The sequence below is a fragment of the Malus domestica genome, chromosome 11 (assembly GCF_042453785.1).
Source record: "Malus domestica chromosome 11, GDT2T_hap1".
Lineage (NCBI taxonomy): Eukaryota > Viridiplantae > Streptophyta > Magnoliopsida > Rosales > Rosaceae > Malus > Malus domestica.
In genome coordinates this window covers 13,111,152-13,128,751 of record NC_091671.1, presented here as the reverse complement: position 1 = coordinate 13,128,751, position 17,600 = coordinate 13,111,152, and the positions used below count along the sequence as shown (strand labels likewise).

The 17,600-nt window shown below is 36.8% G+C and overlaps 3 protein-coding genes and 1 long non-coding RNA gene across 6 annotated transcripts; 1 reads left to right on the top strand and 3 right to left on the bottom strand.

Annotated features, from left to right (window-relative positions):
• The first annotated feature begins 230 nt into the window (after positions 1-230).
• Positions 231-3,742, top strand: LOC103447286 (uncharacterized). 3 transcript variants are annotated; one of them, XM_029098231.2, is made up of 5 exons: positions 231-414; positions 511-622; positions 1,720-1,815; positions 2,120-2,359; positions 3,355-3,742. In XM_029098231.2, exons 1-5 carry the CDS (start codon positions 406-408, stop codon positions 3,414-3,416), a joined length of 519 nt encoding a protein of 172 aa, XP_028954064.1. In that variant the 5' UTR covers positions 231-405; the 3' UTR covers positions 3,417-3,742. The 3 variants fall into 3 exon arrangements, with proteins under 3 accessions (XP_028954064.1, XP_070663478.1, XP_028954063.1); XM_070807377.1 differs by having other exon boundaries at positions 2,117-2,359; XM_029098230.2 differs by having other exon boundaries at positions 2,108-2,359.
• Positions 3,743-5,168: 1,426 nt separating this feature from the next.
• Positions 5,169-8,871, bottom strand: LOC114822980 (uncharacterized). The gene is made up of 7 exons (XM_029098232.2): positions 8,860-8,871; positions 7,845-8,109; positions 7,414-7,652; positions 6,178-6,396; positions 5,967-6,065; positions 5,800-5,880; positions 5,169-5,698 (listed from the first exon to the last, which is right to left on the bottom strand). The coding sequence occupies exons 3-7, from the start codon at positions 7,621-7,623 to the stop codon at positions 5,270-5,272; spliced, it is 1,038 nt and encodes a 345-aa protein (XP_028954065.2). The 5' UTR covers positions 7,624-7,652; positions 7,845-8,109; positions 8,860-8,871; the 3' UTR covers positions 5,169-5,269.
• A 4,432-nt stretch (positions 8,872-13,303) lies between these two features.
• On the bottom strand, positions 13,304-14,683 carry LOC139189438 (uncharacterized). Its single transcript, XM_070808392.1, has one exon. The coding sequence runs from the start codon at positions 14,681-14,683 to the stop codon at positions 13,304-13,306; it is 1,380 nt and encodes a 459-aa protein (XP_070664493.1).
• A 142-nt stretch (positions 14,684-14,825) lies between these two features.
• Positions 14,826-17,346, bottom strand: LOC103418558 (uncharacterized). Its single transcript, XR_526772.4, has 5 exons — positions 17,284-17,346; positions 17,136-17,199; positions 16,822-16,906; positions 16,141-16,260; positions 14,826-14,985 (listed from the first exon to the last, which is right to left on the bottom strand). It is a non-coding gene; the product is annotated as an uncharacterized lncRNA (long non-coding RNA).
• Positions 17,347-17,600: the final 254 nt, after the last annotated feature.

Here is a 17,600-nt window from a genome sequence, read left to right as displayed (position 1 = left end):
GGATGCAAAGTCTGGCCCCACAAACCAAATTAAGGTAACTAGGACGAAAATAATGGTGTGACAATTACGCTAAAAAGCTTCTCAACTATCGCTAATGTGTAATGAGTCAACACTCCTCATAAATTTAAAAAGAAAGACCCGTGGTGCGTCTTTCCAATAAAAAAAAGACTCTTGTTAGTGCTAACAAATAATGCTTATATATTTCACAAGTCTTTAGACCTAGTCTTGAACAAAATAAATAAAGACCCACTCCTTGCTAATGCGATCCAAGTGTAGACGTTAATTAATAAATCAAAACTGAATCGCTCTCAGATTTCTTTAAATACAGGGCATGTCTCTCCTCATTTTCCACTGATCATCTCCCAGTGACGAGAAAAGAAGAAGAAAAAAGAAAGAAAAATCGCGATGGGAAACGTACGTCAATCAACTCAGCCACATCTATAACCTTGAGATCTGTCTTTAATTTCTTTGCGCTTGTGTGAGTTGTTTGTGATATGATTAATAATGCAGGGTAATCAGAACCAGAAGGACGACCCGAACAGGTTGCGTGTGGAGTTCCCAAACGGCGCAATTGCCTCAGGCACCCCTACCATGCTTGGCAGACTCATTAATCGTGTTGCAGGTATTTTCATTGAACTTAGAAGTAAAAACATGCATGTTTTCTTACCAGACATGCAGTTTGAACTTAACAACCTAAATTACCTCTTTTCTATTTGTTAGAGTATAAGTCTAGCTAGGAGTATTTTAGCCAAATGTTTGAATTTAAATTGGTTTAGAGAAGACGATTACTTGTCCGAATTTATACGAAATTCAACGTAGTGTATAAATTAGTTTTTACCACTTATAATTTGATAACTAGACTATATTGGGATTATAATAGGAGATCAATCATATGGATTAATAAAGTGGATCCGGAGAGGATCCTCCTCCCCCAAATTGGACAGAGACATATTTAGAGGTGTGATATCCACACACCCCATTTTACTTCTCACACACCTTTTTAAATTTCGGCCGTCGGATCAGATGAATTGAAGAATATCAATGGACATAAATTATCAAGAGGTGTGTGAGAAGTAAAATGGGGTGTGTGGATAGTACATCCCTATATTTAATATTTGAATATTCTCCTCTTAAGAATAAACAATGACCCGGATTAGAAATCAAACCAAATAAAACGAAACTACAAGGAATTGTCCATACATGATCTGTTTGTCTGCATTTTATAGGTTGAATGTTTGATATAAATAATGCTATGCTATGAAAATGTTGGAATATTATAAGTTTGTAACTCAAAAGGTCATTGGTTTCTGGGTTTAAATGCTCGATCTTCGCCTATTTTATATCGACATATTATTTTATTGTATAAGGATAATTTGCACTAATTCATTTCAACTACGGAAAGGGGGATTCTTAATTTCTTCAAGTCACTTGTTTCATATCGACATATTATCAGTGACAACAACTGAGAGCACTGAACTATTATCGGGATGCCCAAATCCAATGTTGGGGATGACAATAGCGGGAAGAGAGAGGCCCTCATCAGAAATTCTACACTAAGTAGCTTGAAGAAATTAGGAATATCGTCATGTTTAAATTTAATTTCTTGAAGAGACTTTTGTAACAAAAAGGTAAAAACCAAAAGTGTAAACGAAATGGTTATCAAATGATTTCATAGCTGTTGAATTTTACTGACTTTGTTTGTCCCCTCATGTTTTGAAGAGACTAGCCCAAAGGAGGTAGGAAAAACAGGCTCCTCCGCCAGCAAAGGATTGTGGACTTCAGGTGGTTCGACCAAAATAAAAACCACTTCATCAGGTTATTCTACTACTTCTTCCTATGCAATACTTTCTAGGCTTCGAAATAGTCTGTTGTATCATGTAAGTATATATACGCACACATCGATACACTTACACAAGGGTTACGTGATTTGTGCTAAGTCATACAATGAATCAACTATAATAATTAATTTGATATCCAATTCGCCTTTCAAGGGAGTCGAATTTAAAAAACACCGCTTACAAGTACAGGATAATATCACTAGAACATCAACGTAGTGGTAAGTGACAATTCTTGCTTTTTATGAATTAATTGTGACTTATATAATTAGTGGCAACAGCAGCAACGAGCAAAGAAAACACTGATGGGATGGTTAACCAGATTCAAAAGGGAGCAATTAATATGGCGCAAAATGTTCAGAAGGGAGCTGTTGAGATGGCGCAAAATGCTCCAAAGAAAGCTGTTGAGATGGCGCAAAATGCTCCAAAAAAAGCTTCTGAACTAAAGGAAAAATTTCGAAGGAAGTTCTTTCCAAAACCATGGGAGAAACCTGAATATCAGGCATTGTACTTCGCTAGACAATGTAAGTGAGCACTACACTCTTTAGTGCCCCATTTTTTGGATAACTACATATATAGGTTAGCATTGGGGGACACACAATTTTTTTACATACATTTTGACACCTTCTTGTGATTTATGTATCATAAATCTTTTTAATGATCGGAACAATTTATATTTCAATCTATTATTCATAGATCTTTTTTTTTTAAATAGACAAATCCATAACCATTAAAACATTCATTTGTAAGAAAGAAAATGAATGAATACGATTCTGTAAAGATAGATGATTAATCCAGCAATCATAGAATTCCATATTTGAGTAATTTTTTCTAAAGATATATTCGAGGAAAGATCTAAAAGATAGACGGTTGGATCGTTGAAATACATTATGGAGTGAGCCTTATGAAAGTATGTCAAAATTTATGTGTCTCCCGATCCTGACCCTATGCATACAATATATATATATATATATATATATATATATATATATATATATATTTGTCTGTGAAAATGCAACAGTTACTACAGATAAAAAAAAATAAGAACTTCAAATATATCTAGAAAAAAGTCTACAACACCTCTTCTGTTAAGTTATGGTATGGAATTTATATTAGAGTAAATTTGTATATATTAATCTTTATAAATGTACTGTTATTATATTTTTATAACGACTTGGAACATGCTCTAATTGATAGCCATTCTTCTTCAATATACTGTTTTTTGGAATGAAATTCTCCCCCTCTCCTTAATAAAATTTAAATTAGTAATATCGTTTGTTTGTAAAATCTTAACACCAGATACTCATAACTTAGTAAGTTGGAAATTCTTACCACAGTATAGGTAGGGTTCAATACAAACGCAGTATATCTAGAAATATAATTACTCATTTTATTTCACTTTTTATTTTTTTGTTATATCAATTTTAGTTACGGAAGATAATATGTTGTCTATACGATGCAGTTTTTAGTATTTTAAATTGTTTATTTATTGGATGAATATGTTTACTGGTTGTTGTAGATGTCCCGAAGAAAGATGCCCCACGTATTGATCCTGAAGTCTTCATCGGAAAAAAAAAATGATGAAATTAAAGAAGGCAAACCTTGCTTGCGGTCGTGCCATGGAAGTTAAACAAAGAAAGATACCATGGATTCACAAAATCAATTTATAGCTTATTTGTAGGCAAGACTGTATAATTTATTTTGGTGAGAAAACATAAAATAAAGAGGGGGATGCAAAGATTTTCCAAGAGTTCATTCATCCTAGTACTACTTTAGTCTAAACTCTTATTTTCAAAATCTGATGGGATCTAGTGCTTATGAGTTGGTATGATCTCATCCATCAAAACTTTGTATTTGATTCGTTTCAAGTTTGAACATTTTAAAGGATAATATTTATGTCCTGACAAGTATGGAGCCAATATTTTTATCACCAATAACATTATTCGCATGTTGTTACTTTAAATATCTAACAAGATACTTTGACTATTTAATTTAGAAACTCAAAATACACTACCACTTCATTTGGTGCTCAAGCTGCATGGGCAAAATGTGGGGATGTTTCAAGTTGTTCTTACTAGTAATTAAACTCTTAGAACTCAGCAGAGGCCCTGGCGATGAAGGAAGGGAGGAGAGGGGAGGGGGGGGGGCGCCTGGCCAAAGACTAGGGGATTCCAAAATTTGGTTGTTGGGCTTGATTTGCTTCAGGTTGTGGGAGCACAGAAAGATCTATGGTTAATTTATCTCTGATTGGCAAGTTATTAAGGATACAAAGCACTGTTCTCCATGATCACTAAAGTTACTGTACCCATAGTCGTCATCAAGCCAACTGTGTTGCGCATCGTCTCGCTAGATGTGGCCTTGGTTCTAGTACTTTTTGTAAATGGTTGGGGTCCCTTCCCAATCTGATTTTGGATGCCCTCTTGGGTGATCGTTGCTATCTGTAATATGGTTTCTGTTTGACCTTGTTTTGTCGTCTTTATTAATGAAAATACTATCGATTCCTTTCAACAACAAAAAAAAAAAAACCTAATTTTTAGAGTGAAATAAAAACTTTGAAACTAACTGTATTGACTAGTCAAACGTATTAGTCAACTGAGTACAGATTGTTAGGTGCTGACAAGCATATAAACCAAGCAAACTTATAATGCTAAAATAACGCAGTGTGATCTTCAGTTATGTTTTAACCTTAATTCTTGAGTTATGTTTACTTGGTTAACAAAGTGTCAGTACTAGCAAACCCTACAATGTTTACCATTAACAATGGTTATTTGGTCATAAAGGATGTTTTGTAAAGTATTAAACACAAGAAAGTTTTTGGCCGGAAAAACCCACATCTGGGTTAAAAAACCGGGAAGTCTATAAACAAAGTTTTTACAAAGACCACACAAGCTCAATTCCTAAATCTCAATCTACGAAGCAGCTTTACCTTTGTATATCCTTGTCTTATTCAAGATGAACTCACACTAGTACAAAAAATACTTTGCGCGACGTAGGACCGTCGTCGCGCAAAGTCAAAAATACGTCGCCCAAAACTTAGCCAAACGAACCTTCGTCGCGCAAGAACCGTCGACGTAGGTAGGCATTGCGTCTCGCAAAGCTACTTTGCGCGACGCAGGATCGTCGCGCAAAGTAGCTTTGCGCGACGCAATGCCTACCTACGTCGCGCAAAGATACTTTGCGCGACGTAGATCCTGCGTCGCGCAAAATAGCTTTGCGCGACGTAGGTAGGCACTGCGTCGCGCAAAGTTTTATTTTTTTTTTTTTTTTTTGTCATTTATATTTTTTAATTTAATTTTTAATAAATATTATAATTAAACTCTAAAAAATAATTAATAAACCAAGAAAAAGTAAATAATTATAGAAGATATGAAAATGTACGTTTGTCCGAACAAAAAAATAAAAAACTACAAGTCTTCTAAGTTTAATACATCATGCTACTCAGTATCGTCTGGGCAAAATGGCTGGGAAGTCGAAGGTGGAGCAACATTAGGTGCTGGCATCGTCGGGATTTGGAGGCCGGACATCGCTAAGGCCTGAACAATCATATTCATCCTCTCGTCCTGGGCCCTAATGTGGTCGCCCTGGGCCGCAACCTGACCTCTTAGGGTTGTCACTTCCTCCTTCAAGGAATTGACCTCTCCTATGGACAATCTGGAAGAAGAGGCACCCGTTTCACGAACCCCCGCCTTCCCCGTACACCGAACAACCTTACCATGACGACGACCGAACTTCTGATCCAAGACCTCAGTCACGATCTGAACATCTGCATCCTTGGGTACAATGACGTCCTCGATCGGGGTGTCTGGGGGAAGCTGCGATGTTGCTTCTTGGAGAATAGCAGTGCTCTTTTCCACCATATCACCCTGTAATAATAAAGAAAAAACATATAATGTTTAATAACAAAATATAAATAATATTTGAACGATTCATACAAATAAGAAAAATAAAAATTACATATACTTACATAAAGCTGGTCACTGTTCTCATTGTTGGGATGAACGTAAACATGCTTGAACAGGTCAATCTGTGGGAACTTAGAACCCTCCTAAAGAAAAAAAATCATTAAGAAAATTTTATTAATCAATAATATAAAATAAATTGTATAAAATTTCAAAATTAATATACTTTTACCTCACGTCGTGCCTCAACCCTATACGAAAAGGGCTTCGAACCAGAATGGTGGAGAAGTGTCTTTGAGTCCCGAGCTTTCTTGCCAGCAGCAGATTTCTTCTGTTAAACATACAATATATATGTTAGTGCGACTATTTGAAAGAAATTATTAAAAAAAGCTTAAATCAAATAACAAAAACAATAAATTATTATTAAAGTATTATGTACATACCAAAAATTTTGGTGAAGTAAAATGTGTGCAGAGCCACTCCCAATCCTCTCGCCGCTCCTTATACTCGCGTGGGCAACCCTGTAGGCGAGCAATCTCCGGAGATTCCCATAGCTGAAAATGCGTGTGAAGAGCGCTCTTCCAATCTTTGTACCGGCTTGCTAAGGTCTCCTCTAAGTAGGCACTGACCTCAGGGGATATGTCCTCCATTTCAAAAATGACCTACAAATATGAAAAACAAAATGACAAACAAAATGACCATGTATAAGAATAATTGACAACTAGTTTATAAGATATTGATAAAGTTTGTCGGTTTACAAAAATAACTAGAATCTTAATTTGTTAGGAAGCAAACAATATAATGTTTATATTCGGAAAGCAGTATCAAACCTTTAATGTTCAAACCATAAGGTTAACACTCAAATTATTTATCAAATTCCTTTCCTTAGCACAATTTCTCAACAAAGGATTTAACTCGACTATTTAAGGCTGCTTTCGTAGTTCACTTTAATAAATAAAACCAGGACAACAACTAAAAACAATTCACTATCAAATTGAGGCAAAGTCAAGAACCATACATAGGACTCGCTCGGTAAAAGATCGATTACTTGATTAGTATAGCCAGTCCCAAGAAGCACTTAATGATTAAAACAAAACAGCACGTATAGGCATAATGTTTAGGTATCATGATGCTGCTCAACCAGTGGATACTATGGATCAGGTTAACTGATGCACAACACAAGCAAAGCAATGTACTAGAGACGGCATGCATACTCACCTAAACACTATCATAAATCATTTAGCAAGGACGTAGACCAAAACTAAAAACCCATAAATATGCATCAGATAAGATAGTAATCCTTCCACCTAATCAACATAATCATTATTTTAACAATGGTTCACGGAATTATTTTTCAATTTCCTTCCCAGGAAGCATTCAGACAACAAAGAACAGTGCCGCAAATCACTGAAATTAACCAAAACTAAATGACCACACCTGCTCCCAATTATGAACAGAAGAAGAGTGTGCAAAATACATGACCAAATTATTCATCACAACAACACTCGGCTATCAGGTGCAAAACAATGAAATGCACCTGATTTCTCTTTCCCCCTACATTTTCTTAGCAACCAAACAGAAATTGAGAGAAAGATCTTGACTTTACTAATCAAGATGATGGCCTTGCACTAGTTTAAGCAGAGAAAGATGTTGACTTTGCTAAAAATTAATATACTCACCTCCAAATTGTCTCGCACCAGGGTCCTCGTCTCCTCGGGAATTTTTGCCCAACTCTCCCACCGCAAAGGACAAAAATTCCTAATAATAAAACCACAGCAATTAACGACGCTGTTATGCTGCTGTGAGGTAACCGCTCCACGATGTCGCTCATCATACGTAATCTTGATCAAGGAGGCACACATACGTACAAGCTGTAGCTCCTTCAACATTCGATTGGGCCCCCTGGTGTTTTTTTTAGCTGCCCAAAAAAACTTAAATGGTAAAAACCCTAAGCTTAAATTTGTACAGAAAATTTGGCAAAACCTCCCCTAATCATAAAAGTACCTTAAAACAGTAATTCACAACCCGCAACACATTTTCACAATCATAAAAGTAATAGTTTTGAAATGAAAAAAAAAATGCAACATAGTGAGAATTAGAAAAAAACTACCTGGTTGGGAGGCCCCATCCTCGACTCTGGAAGACGAGGAAGTGTGATCAGAAGGCTCCGGCTCGCGGCGGCGCCGGTGAGGCCGCCGTGCACTGAGGGGCTCAACTGACACTGATGACGTTGATGATACGGGCACCTGGGACGTTGTAGGAGTAGCCTCCGTAAGGGGTGTAGGCTCCCCAATCAACGGAGCACTCACGCCTGGAGCACTAGATGCTGATAATGCAGGAGCTGCATTGGACACACTCCGACGACGAGTAATCAACTGCGACATCTATACACTTTATGAACCATAAAAATATAACATTAGAAACTAATCCTTTCTTGCATTTGAAACTAATAAAATAGCAACCAAAGTAATATAAGTAATTAGAGCAATAATATCAATACAAGAATATTTAAACTAATCCTTTCTTGCATCTGAACAAACCCTAAAAGAGAATCACTATAGAAAGATCAAATTAGTTAAACCGTGGCAGTATGTGTATTTTGTGAGCAAAAATGATAGATTTTTTCACTGATTTGTTCCACCTCATGAAAAGTTTAGAATAAACTTTACATGGGATATGTGGGTTATAATGCAACTGCTCAAAAGTACAGTATTTAAATGGTCGGGTCCTGCACTGCTTAAGTCTTTTGAAGTAAAATTCTCATCTAAGGTAATACCGTAATAGCTCGAGGCAGTGGGTTAAGCAATCATGCATATCATATATAAGTATGTGCATCCAATGTTTTCTAGTTTCAATCCCCTGTGAAAAGTTAACACTTCCTACAAATCTGGAAAAGCCATATGCAGGGCTCATTCTTCAGAACAAGAATACAGGTTTTTCACAACAACTATCTAAAAGAACAAGATTTTCCAGAATACATCTAACATGCATGAATACTATATGCAAGTCAATGCCAATTAAATAAGCAAAAGGAAAATTTCTAAAATGCAGAATAAAAATTAACAACATAAAATAAGATATAATAAGGAAATCTTTTACGAGAATAAAATGTTACAAGTTCTTACGTTCTGCAATAAACTAGCCGAAGAACAAAGTGCGATATTATGTCCTTGTTGACGACCTCAGATGCCTGAGGATGCCTCATATTTGTCTTCCATAGTTCTATTGCCTGTAAAATGCCAAAATGTTAATGCTATGAGGTTGGTGAAGCCATGTGACCCTAATTTATACAAAAAATTATACAAATGGTACAGTTTCAACTGTACATGTTTAACCTCGGTGTTTTTCAATTTCAGTTTTACTTCTACCATCCATTAATTTTCCTTTCCAAAATGATTTGAAAAATAAATCTATAGCTACTAACGGTTTATATGCTTGATGCTGTTAGACCCTGCAATCTAAAAATTTATGTAAATGCAGAGGTTTGTCTGAAGGAGAGGCCATCGAAGAAATCCAGAAATCCTTCCATGGCATACTTAGTTGTACACCCATGGCATGTGTGTTGTATGCTAGATGCCCTCTCTCTTTTAACAACACACAATAGCTTATGCAAATGCGCAGAGGACTTCAATATGTTTCATTTAAAATAAATTTACATTTTGTAGCAAATACATATGGCGAAATAGTCCATAAGTAATCATAATGGCAACCAAATACAATAGTTCAAAAACTTCAATGCAAATATAAATTGCAGAAAGAAAAAAAACTTGAATTTCCAAACCCACAAAATAAAAAATTCAACCAGATTATGTGTAAGAAGAAATACCAAGAACTGAGAGCTGCAGGCTACCAAAATGCTCATGATCTTGTTTGTGCTGATGAACTAAAAAACTTGAAATCGAATTTACATAGGTAGAAGTTGAGATTCCAATATGAGACAGAACAATCCAAATGAAGATAAGGCGCCTAATATGAAATCAAGGCTCGAAAATAAAATTAAAATTTTTGGGGCAGGTAAAAAACTAATCATTGATTAATTAAGACAAATGACTGAAATTGTCAACTTTTCAAATTATTTGTTCTGAAGCTAATGCCTGGAACAAACTTCAGCCAAACTGGAAACCCCCTAAAGAAAATAGAAACATTCAAAAAGAAATTCATTGACGAAACAAAAAACTGCCGAGGAAAATGATCATTCCCAAAATTCCATTATGAACAAATATATGGACCAATCTTAAGATGAATATAGAGCCCTGCCTTGTAAACCATCTTTGAGCCAACCAATTACACAAATCTAAATAAGAGATGGCAGAAAAGGAATATGCTGGGCAAATGCTAAACTCATATTCCCTCCAAGATCTGAACCCTCTCCGGTAAAGTGCATCAAGAATCAAATTTCATAGTTTTTGTTTGATTCCGAAATCCAGAAGAGAAAGGGAAACCAGGCCAACCGAAACTGAAATGTGGATCTATACTAAAATCAACTGCAAAAGCATTTCGATTATCCCATCTCCCAAACAGTCACACTCCAGCATGAAAATAATCAATCTTTTCAGCATTTTTTACCTTAATAAGAAATTTACAAGCTAATCTGAAAAGTACAAGACCGTGTGCCAATCTCATTCAGCCCCATCCCGAATATGTGGTTCTTTAATTTCACACCCTAAACGGTGAACGGTGCAGACTTTTGGTGTAATCTCAACAGACCCACATAACCTCAAACCCTCACAAATCCGAAACCCTATCAAATCAGAACCAACATCCAATTTTATCTGGAGATTTCGACAAAGTACTCAGAAATCAACATGCAATTTGACCCTATACCCTAAATAACAAAAACCCTTCGAAAATGAGAAACCTTTACCTTGATTTTGGGACCCTATGTCGCGTCGGCTTCGAGATTTGGGGGTTATAGGTTGTGAAGAGGAGAGAGAGGTATACGGGAAAGAAGGAGCGAGAGGGAGAGATGCAGGTCTACGTACGGGAAAGAAAGAGCGAGTGGGAAGAGAGAGGTATACGGGAAGAGCGAGATTTGGGGGTTCAAAAGGTTGCCAAACTTGAGAATTGAAAACAAGCGCCTATTTTTCACTATTGGAGCGCCAAAATTATCACATCAGGCGCGACGTAGGTATACAAATTGAGGTCGCGCAAAGTAGTTTTGCGCATCGACATTAAGACTTCGCACAAGGTTTTTTTTTTTTTTTTTTAATATTATAAAAATTACTATTTACTTCTTTCAAATTCAAATTTATTTTACATAAACCCCACAATAATTTTTTTTTTACATATATATCATTAAATTTCTTAAGTGTTATAAGTACAAAATAAATAAATTAAAATCAACTTAGTAAATATATATACCATTGAACTTGATGGGAAACGCATTGTACGAAACTAATTTCAACTATCCAACCGTCAAACTTGTTTGTATATGCTTTGAGATCGCAGACGCCAAAATATTGCAAAAAACAAACATTCAGAGATTATGTAACGGGACAAAACTTTTTGACGGTTATAAACGAAAAAGCACGATTTTTCTTTACAAGTTTATATTAATCATCATCCGAACTACAATAATAACTCTCGCTATCCTCACTACTATCATTTCCGGATTCCCATTCGTCTTCATCTTCGTTTGCCTCTTCTGGTGCATTGTATTCAGGTAGATCACCAAGGTCAATTGATATTTCGAATTCAGGAAATCCAACTACGTCAAACGGTTCTTGGACAATATTAGTATCCCGGAGTGTTTCTTCACCAATTTCTATCGAAGATGATAACTGTTGGTCAGCGACGTTATCGTAATTGTCATCATGATCTTGTTCTGGAATATCATATAGCCCTCTTCGATCAATCTTTTGAACAATTTTCCAACCATTGCCAGCTTTAGGGTCGTCTAGATAGAATATTTGTTTCGCCATTGTTGCCAAAATGTATGGGTCTTCATCGTACCAATGTCTCATAGTGTTTACTGATAGTAAACCATGGTCTCGCTTAACACTCGTTCGGTTATGTGGGTTTGTATCAAACCAAAGACACTTAAACAGTATCACTTGACACCTGTCTTTGTAAAGCAATTGTACTACACTAGTTAGTTTGCCATAAAAATCAATGTCTTCACTGTCACCCGCACCCGGGACATGGACACCACTATTTTGAGTAGACAACTTGTCATCACGTGTTGCCCCCAAGAACTTGATCCCGTTGACATGACAACCTAAGAACAATTCAACGTGAAGCGGTCCTCTCGCCAAGTTATATAATTCTCCATCGTAAGAGGGTGAATTCAATTCCTTCAATTTGTTCCTCTAATATAACATATACAAAAAGTTAACTTGTTAGTATAACCAAATTTAAAGACGGGCATGAACAAGTTGGAAAATATGCTCAATTCAAACCACATACAACTTACATGTGCGTGAAACCACGAAGGAAACAAGTCACGGTGCTTCTTGGCATATAAATGTGAAGGATGTTCCTGCTTCATCAATTGTTCATGCTCTTCAAGGTATGGCAAAGCCTCATCACAATTGTTGAGTATGAACCAATGCGCTACCTCCATGTCCTTTTTGGTAAACGATTCTTCTTTTACAGGATCGCCGAATGGTCGCGCAATTTGGGCAAAAACAGACAGTTTCTCTTTTCTGACACCACCGTCATTATTGCGTTGAGAACGATTGAAAGCTGTCTCAACATCTTCAAGATACATTGCACAAAAAGTAAGTGACTCATATGCGACCCATGCCTCAACAAGTGATCCTTCAGGCTTTGCCTTGTTTCGAACAGACTTTTTCAACTCACCAATATATCTGCACAAATAAAAGGTATGCTACAAATTATTCAAAGCGTTCGTTGATCATGAATATGTTATATATATATATATAGACGCTTAATTAAGTACCTTTCTATTGGATACATCCATCGACAGTTTACTGGTCCGGCAAGCAATGCCTCATCTGGCAAGTGAATCATCACGTGAATCATACTTGTAAAAAAAGCTGGGGGAAATATCTGTTCGAACTTGCATAAGATGTTCACAATGTCGTCCTGCAATTGTTTAACATCTGACTTCCTCAAACACCTTACAGTTAACTGCGAAAAAAATCTCGACAATAACACGATTGGTTTCACCACATCAAGAGGCAATAAGTGTCGAATACCAACTGGAAGAAGGCGTTGGAGTATCACATGACAGTCATGACTCTTCATGTTTTGAAATTTACACCCATTCACGTTCACACAATGCGAGATATTGGAAGCATACCCATCTGGAAACTTTACAGAAGAAATAAAGTTGAAAAACTCTTTCTTCCCATTCGGCTTAACTGTAAAAAAAGGATGGCCTTTCTTCAACGTACCACCGACATTCTTCATCCACAAAGATGACCTAACGCCCATTCGTTCCAAATCGAGGCGAGCTTCAATCGTGTCTTTTGTTTTTCTTTCAATGTCTAGAATTGTCCCGACCAAAGTGTCAAACACATTTTTCTCAATATGCATAACATCGAGGTTGTGTCTCAATTTTAACTTTGACCAGTACGGAAGCTCAAATAACATACTCTTGTGCGTCTAGTTCAGATGTGTAGTTGGTCTGGGGTTACTGACCCCTTTGCCGAAATGACCAAATTCCAAACGGTTTAACTGATCCAAAATCTCATCTCCGGACCATTCTCTTGGTCTTAGCCGAGTCTCTTTTGTGCCGTCGAAGGCTTTATCGTTCTGACACCACTCGTTGTCCCAAGGGAGCCATCTACGATGACCAAGATAACAAACTTTTCTTGCATGCCAAGATGATGTTACGTTCTCCTTGCATATTGGACATGCCAAATAACCCTTAGTCATCCACCCAGAAACCATTGCATATGCAGGAAAATCGTTTATTGTCCACATCACTGCCGCTCGCATGGTGAACATCTGCCTAGTATATTTATCGTATGTACGAACACCGTTTTCCCATAAATCTTTTAGCTCATCAACCAACGGCCGCAAATAAACATCAATGGACTTTCCTGGATCTTCGTTAATTAATAGAGTCAACATCATGTATTCTTTTTTCATGCACTTCCAAGGTGGCAAATTATAAGGAAACACGACGACCGGCCAAGTGCTGTGCTTTAGGTTTAACACCCCGAACGGATTAAATCCATCGGTGGCAAGTCTCAATCTGATGTTGCGCAGGTCAGCTGCAAAATCAGGGTACATCCGATCAAATTCTTTCCATGCCTCTCCATCTGCAGGATGCCTCATAACATCGTCATTTACCCGTCCTTCTTTATGCCATCTCATGTCGGTTGCAGTATGCATCGACATGTACAATCGCTGCAATCTAGGCTTCAATGGAAGATAGCGCATTACTTTTTGTGGAATCTTGGTGTTTCTATTCTGTGATGTCATTTTAAACCTCGGCTCATTGCAGACAGGGCATTTATCCAACGCTTTGTTCTCCTTATAGAACAATATACAATTATTTACACATGCGTGAATTTTTTCATACCCCAATCCGAGACCCTTCAACACTTTTTGGGCCCTTTTATGATCTTCAGGTAAACAATTCTCCTTTGGAAGCATCCTCTTGATAACTCCCAAAAAGTAATCAAAACACTTGTTTGATAAACGAAACTTGATCTTGCCATGCATCAACTCCACAATTGCTGTGAGCACTGAAAAGTTCTCGCAACCCGGATATAATTCTTGCTTGGCATTTTTCAATAGTTTTTCGTAGTTTTTGAATGCCTCACTGTCCATGGTTGGACGGTCGTCATCTCCCCATTCTCCCCCTTCCTGATTGGTGTTGCTCGAGGCATATGGATAAACGTCATTTAGAATATTCATAACTTGTTCATTAGGATCCACATTAGATTCAACAGTTTCCACTCGTGTCACGTATGAAGACGAAGCTTGGTCTAATCGTTCTCCATGATGATACCAAGTAGTATAGGTCTCCAACATCCCATTTCTTACTAAATGAAATCGAACATTCTCGAATGTCTCCCACGTTGAGTTGTTACACCTCCTACATGGACATCAGATATGAGTTGAACCTAGGTTGTGTCTAGTTGCGAATTCAATGAACGCATGTATTCCATCCAAGTACTCAACAGCACATCTATTATGATTATGTATCCATTGTTTGTCCATTTTGTCTGCAATCCGAATAAAAGTACAAGAATTACAACAACGTCTACAACGGAATCCTTATAAATGTGTTACCAAGGAATAACCCTTCGTGCTTCCCCACGCTCAAGAAGTAACTGCAAAATCCACCGTGAACCAGTGAGAAAAAAGTTGTAAAGATCTTTAAGAGATGCAACTGCTGCAACTAATAATATCTAGAAAAGTTTTGCATCCAGCGATCATATAAAATTGGAATGAATAGGTATATAGGTAAATGGAGATATAACTAATTAAACTATATGAAATTGGATGCCATTGAAAATCTACACCATTGCTGGCATTCATTCATTTTATTCAAAAATTGGAATTAAGTACAATTGAAGCAAATTATGAGACAGATTAGGACATGAAAACTATTGTCTTGTCACCTTATTCCTCCGGTCAGGGCCCTATCCCATTCAAGAATGCACAGTTATGTGCCGTAATTTACGATTCCAATGGATTAAATTTCTACGTGGGCTAATTTCGGCAGCATCTCCTTACAGTTCTTCAAGTGCACGTCGTAGATACATAATATCCACCGTGTACTCAAAGAACATTAGGAAATGTTACCAAAATTTCCACTATCGAAACCTAATCCGTGGACCGCAAACTACAACACATAACTAGGGCATTCCCAAACTGTCCAAAAAATGGGACAATTCAAGAATTAATTGGACCGCAGTCATGCTTTCGCATCCATGCACGAAATCCAACTAATTCTCAAACGGGAAACTAAGCTTTTCCTGAGAAAAGGGTACGAAGTTAAGTAGTATTAACTTCGTACAACACAAAATAATTTTGTAGGTGATGTACAAAAATATGTGCATACAAATAAACTAAATCACAATAATTACTAAACCTAAATAAAATAGATAAAATTAATCAAAATTAATTTAGCGAAGAAAATGAAGTGATTTATGTACACTGTGACATCTCAAATGTAGTTAAATTTCTCTTAGACTTCATTTTAATATAAAGTGATTTATGCACCCTTTATTTCACTTTACGCATCTATCTCTTAATTTAGTCCTTAGTTCTCCTTAGTTCTCCTTTATTAGTTCTCCTCTTATATGAGATACAATAGCCATGCCTCTGTCATCACCAATCAGAGTATATAATGACAGTGAAAAAGTTGATTACAAAGGGCAGTAACAAGTGAAAAAAATTCAAAAATAAATTGCTTCACATGTGTACACGTATAAACCAGATCACTGCATGCACACACAACACAGAGAGAGATAGAGAGTTACCGAGCATACTGAACTGTTTATGCTAGATTGCTTTGGATTACGGATATCCTCTACTGGGGAATCTTGAAGAGTCCTAAAAACATCTGTGATTTGAGAAATCAACTTCACATTTTCAGCCACCTGCACCTCTCAAACAAAGGAAGGGAAAATGAGTATACATTTGAAATATATAATTTGCAACCATAAATAACTTATTTGTGGTGGTCGAAATGCAAACCATAATTATTATGCACAGAGTTTCAAAATGTCAACCACTATGGTCACCACAGAATTAAATAACAAAGTTGCATAGACTAGAACGGTAAAGTACACAACATTATCTTCATAGTTATAACACCCCCAACAGAATTAAGAAACAAGCACATGCTATCCTGTGGACTAGAACGATTGAGTAAACCCCCCCTCCTGAAAGAAAAAGGATGCATCATAAATTCTTGCTCGATTGTAATGGATCTCTGGAAAGCTTCCAAAAGAAATTAGTAAACCCCCCCTCCTGAAAGAAAAAGCAAAAAAAAAAAAAACAAACAAACAAAACAAACAAAAACAAAAAAATTTGGAAGCTGTTTTATAATTGCATACTTCTTGATAAGAATTCTTAAAATCGGAACTCATGCATTCAACAAGTCAGCCATGTTGGATTGAGTTCTAAACACGATCCTCCTATCCACAAGATGCACATACCTCAATGGGAGTTGATAGCTTCTTCGCACAAATCTTATCATATTTTTGCTTCTTTGTTGCAGCTTTTAGACCCTGCCAAGGAAAGCTAAATGCAGAAACCAATTAATCTGCCAGGCCGAAAAATAGTGTAGAGGAGTACCCAGATATCTGGTCAAAACATTGTGCGAAGAGTGCTTGTCATCAAAATGAAATTGCAATAGCCAACGCATCGGTTTCACCAATAAAAGTAAATCAGCAAGAATCCTAACTGGAGTGGAAAATAATTCAAAATATAAAATTCTCATTCAGAAAAGTGGTTCGACTTTATGGCATACCTTCCTCTTAAGAAGTACAGAAGAACATATCCAAGTGACTCCAAATCATCCCGACGACTCTGATCTAGAACAATGAACCCAAAAATGAGAAAAAAAGATAGTCAAAACGTTTCTAACAAAATTAAATAAACAGTAAATCTCTACTTACCTATTCCCAAATGGGTATTGCAACTAGCATAGCGTGCAGTTCCTGTTAAGCTTTTGTTTTCCCAAACAACACATACTGAAAAGCGAAATACTGTTGATAGTAGGAAAAGCTCATTCAAGATCAAAACAACTTTGCGCGACGTAGGTGGGCATGCGTCGCGCAAAGGTGGGAAAAAAACGGTAAATTCTTAGGGTTTGGCGCCAAAAGTTTGCGCGACGAAGAACTACGTCGCGCAAAGCCGCTTTGCGCGACGTAGGTATACGTACGTCGCGCAAAACGGCTTTGCGTGACTCATTAAATTACGTCGCGCAAAGCGG

What these genes read in the sequence shown, in the direction of transcription:
- LOC103447286 (XM_029098230.2), top strand. An exon ending in ACTCATTAATCGTGTTGCAG is followed by an intron (nt 623 to 1,719) that starts GTATTTTCATTG and finishes CATGTTTTGAAG; the next exon opens with AGACTAGCCCAAAGGAGGTA. An exon ending in ATTGTACTTCGCTAGACAAT is followed by an intron (nt 2,360 to 3,354) that starts GTAAGTGAGCAC and finishes TGGTTGTTGTAG; the next exon opens with ATGTCCCGAAGAAAGATGCC.
- LOC114822980 (XM_029098232.2), bottom strand. Translation starts at nt 7,623, where the DNA reads ATGTTGAAGGAGCTACAGCTTGTACGTATGTGTGCCTCCTTGATCAAG. An exon ending in TTACTTCACCAAAATTTTTG is followed by an intron (nt 6,066 to 6,177) that starts GTATGTACATAA and finishes TATGTTTAACAG; the next exon opens with AAGAAATCTGCTGCTGGCAA. An exon ending in GGGTTGAGGCACGACGTGAG is followed by an intron (nt 5,881 to 5,966) that starts GTAAAAGTATAT and finishes TTTTTTCTTTAG; the next exon opens with GAGGGTTCTAAGTTCCCACA.
- LOC139189438 (XM_070808392.1), bottom strand. Translation starts at nt 14,683, where the DNA reads ATGTTGGAGACCTATACTACTTGGTATCATCATGGAGAACGATTAGAC.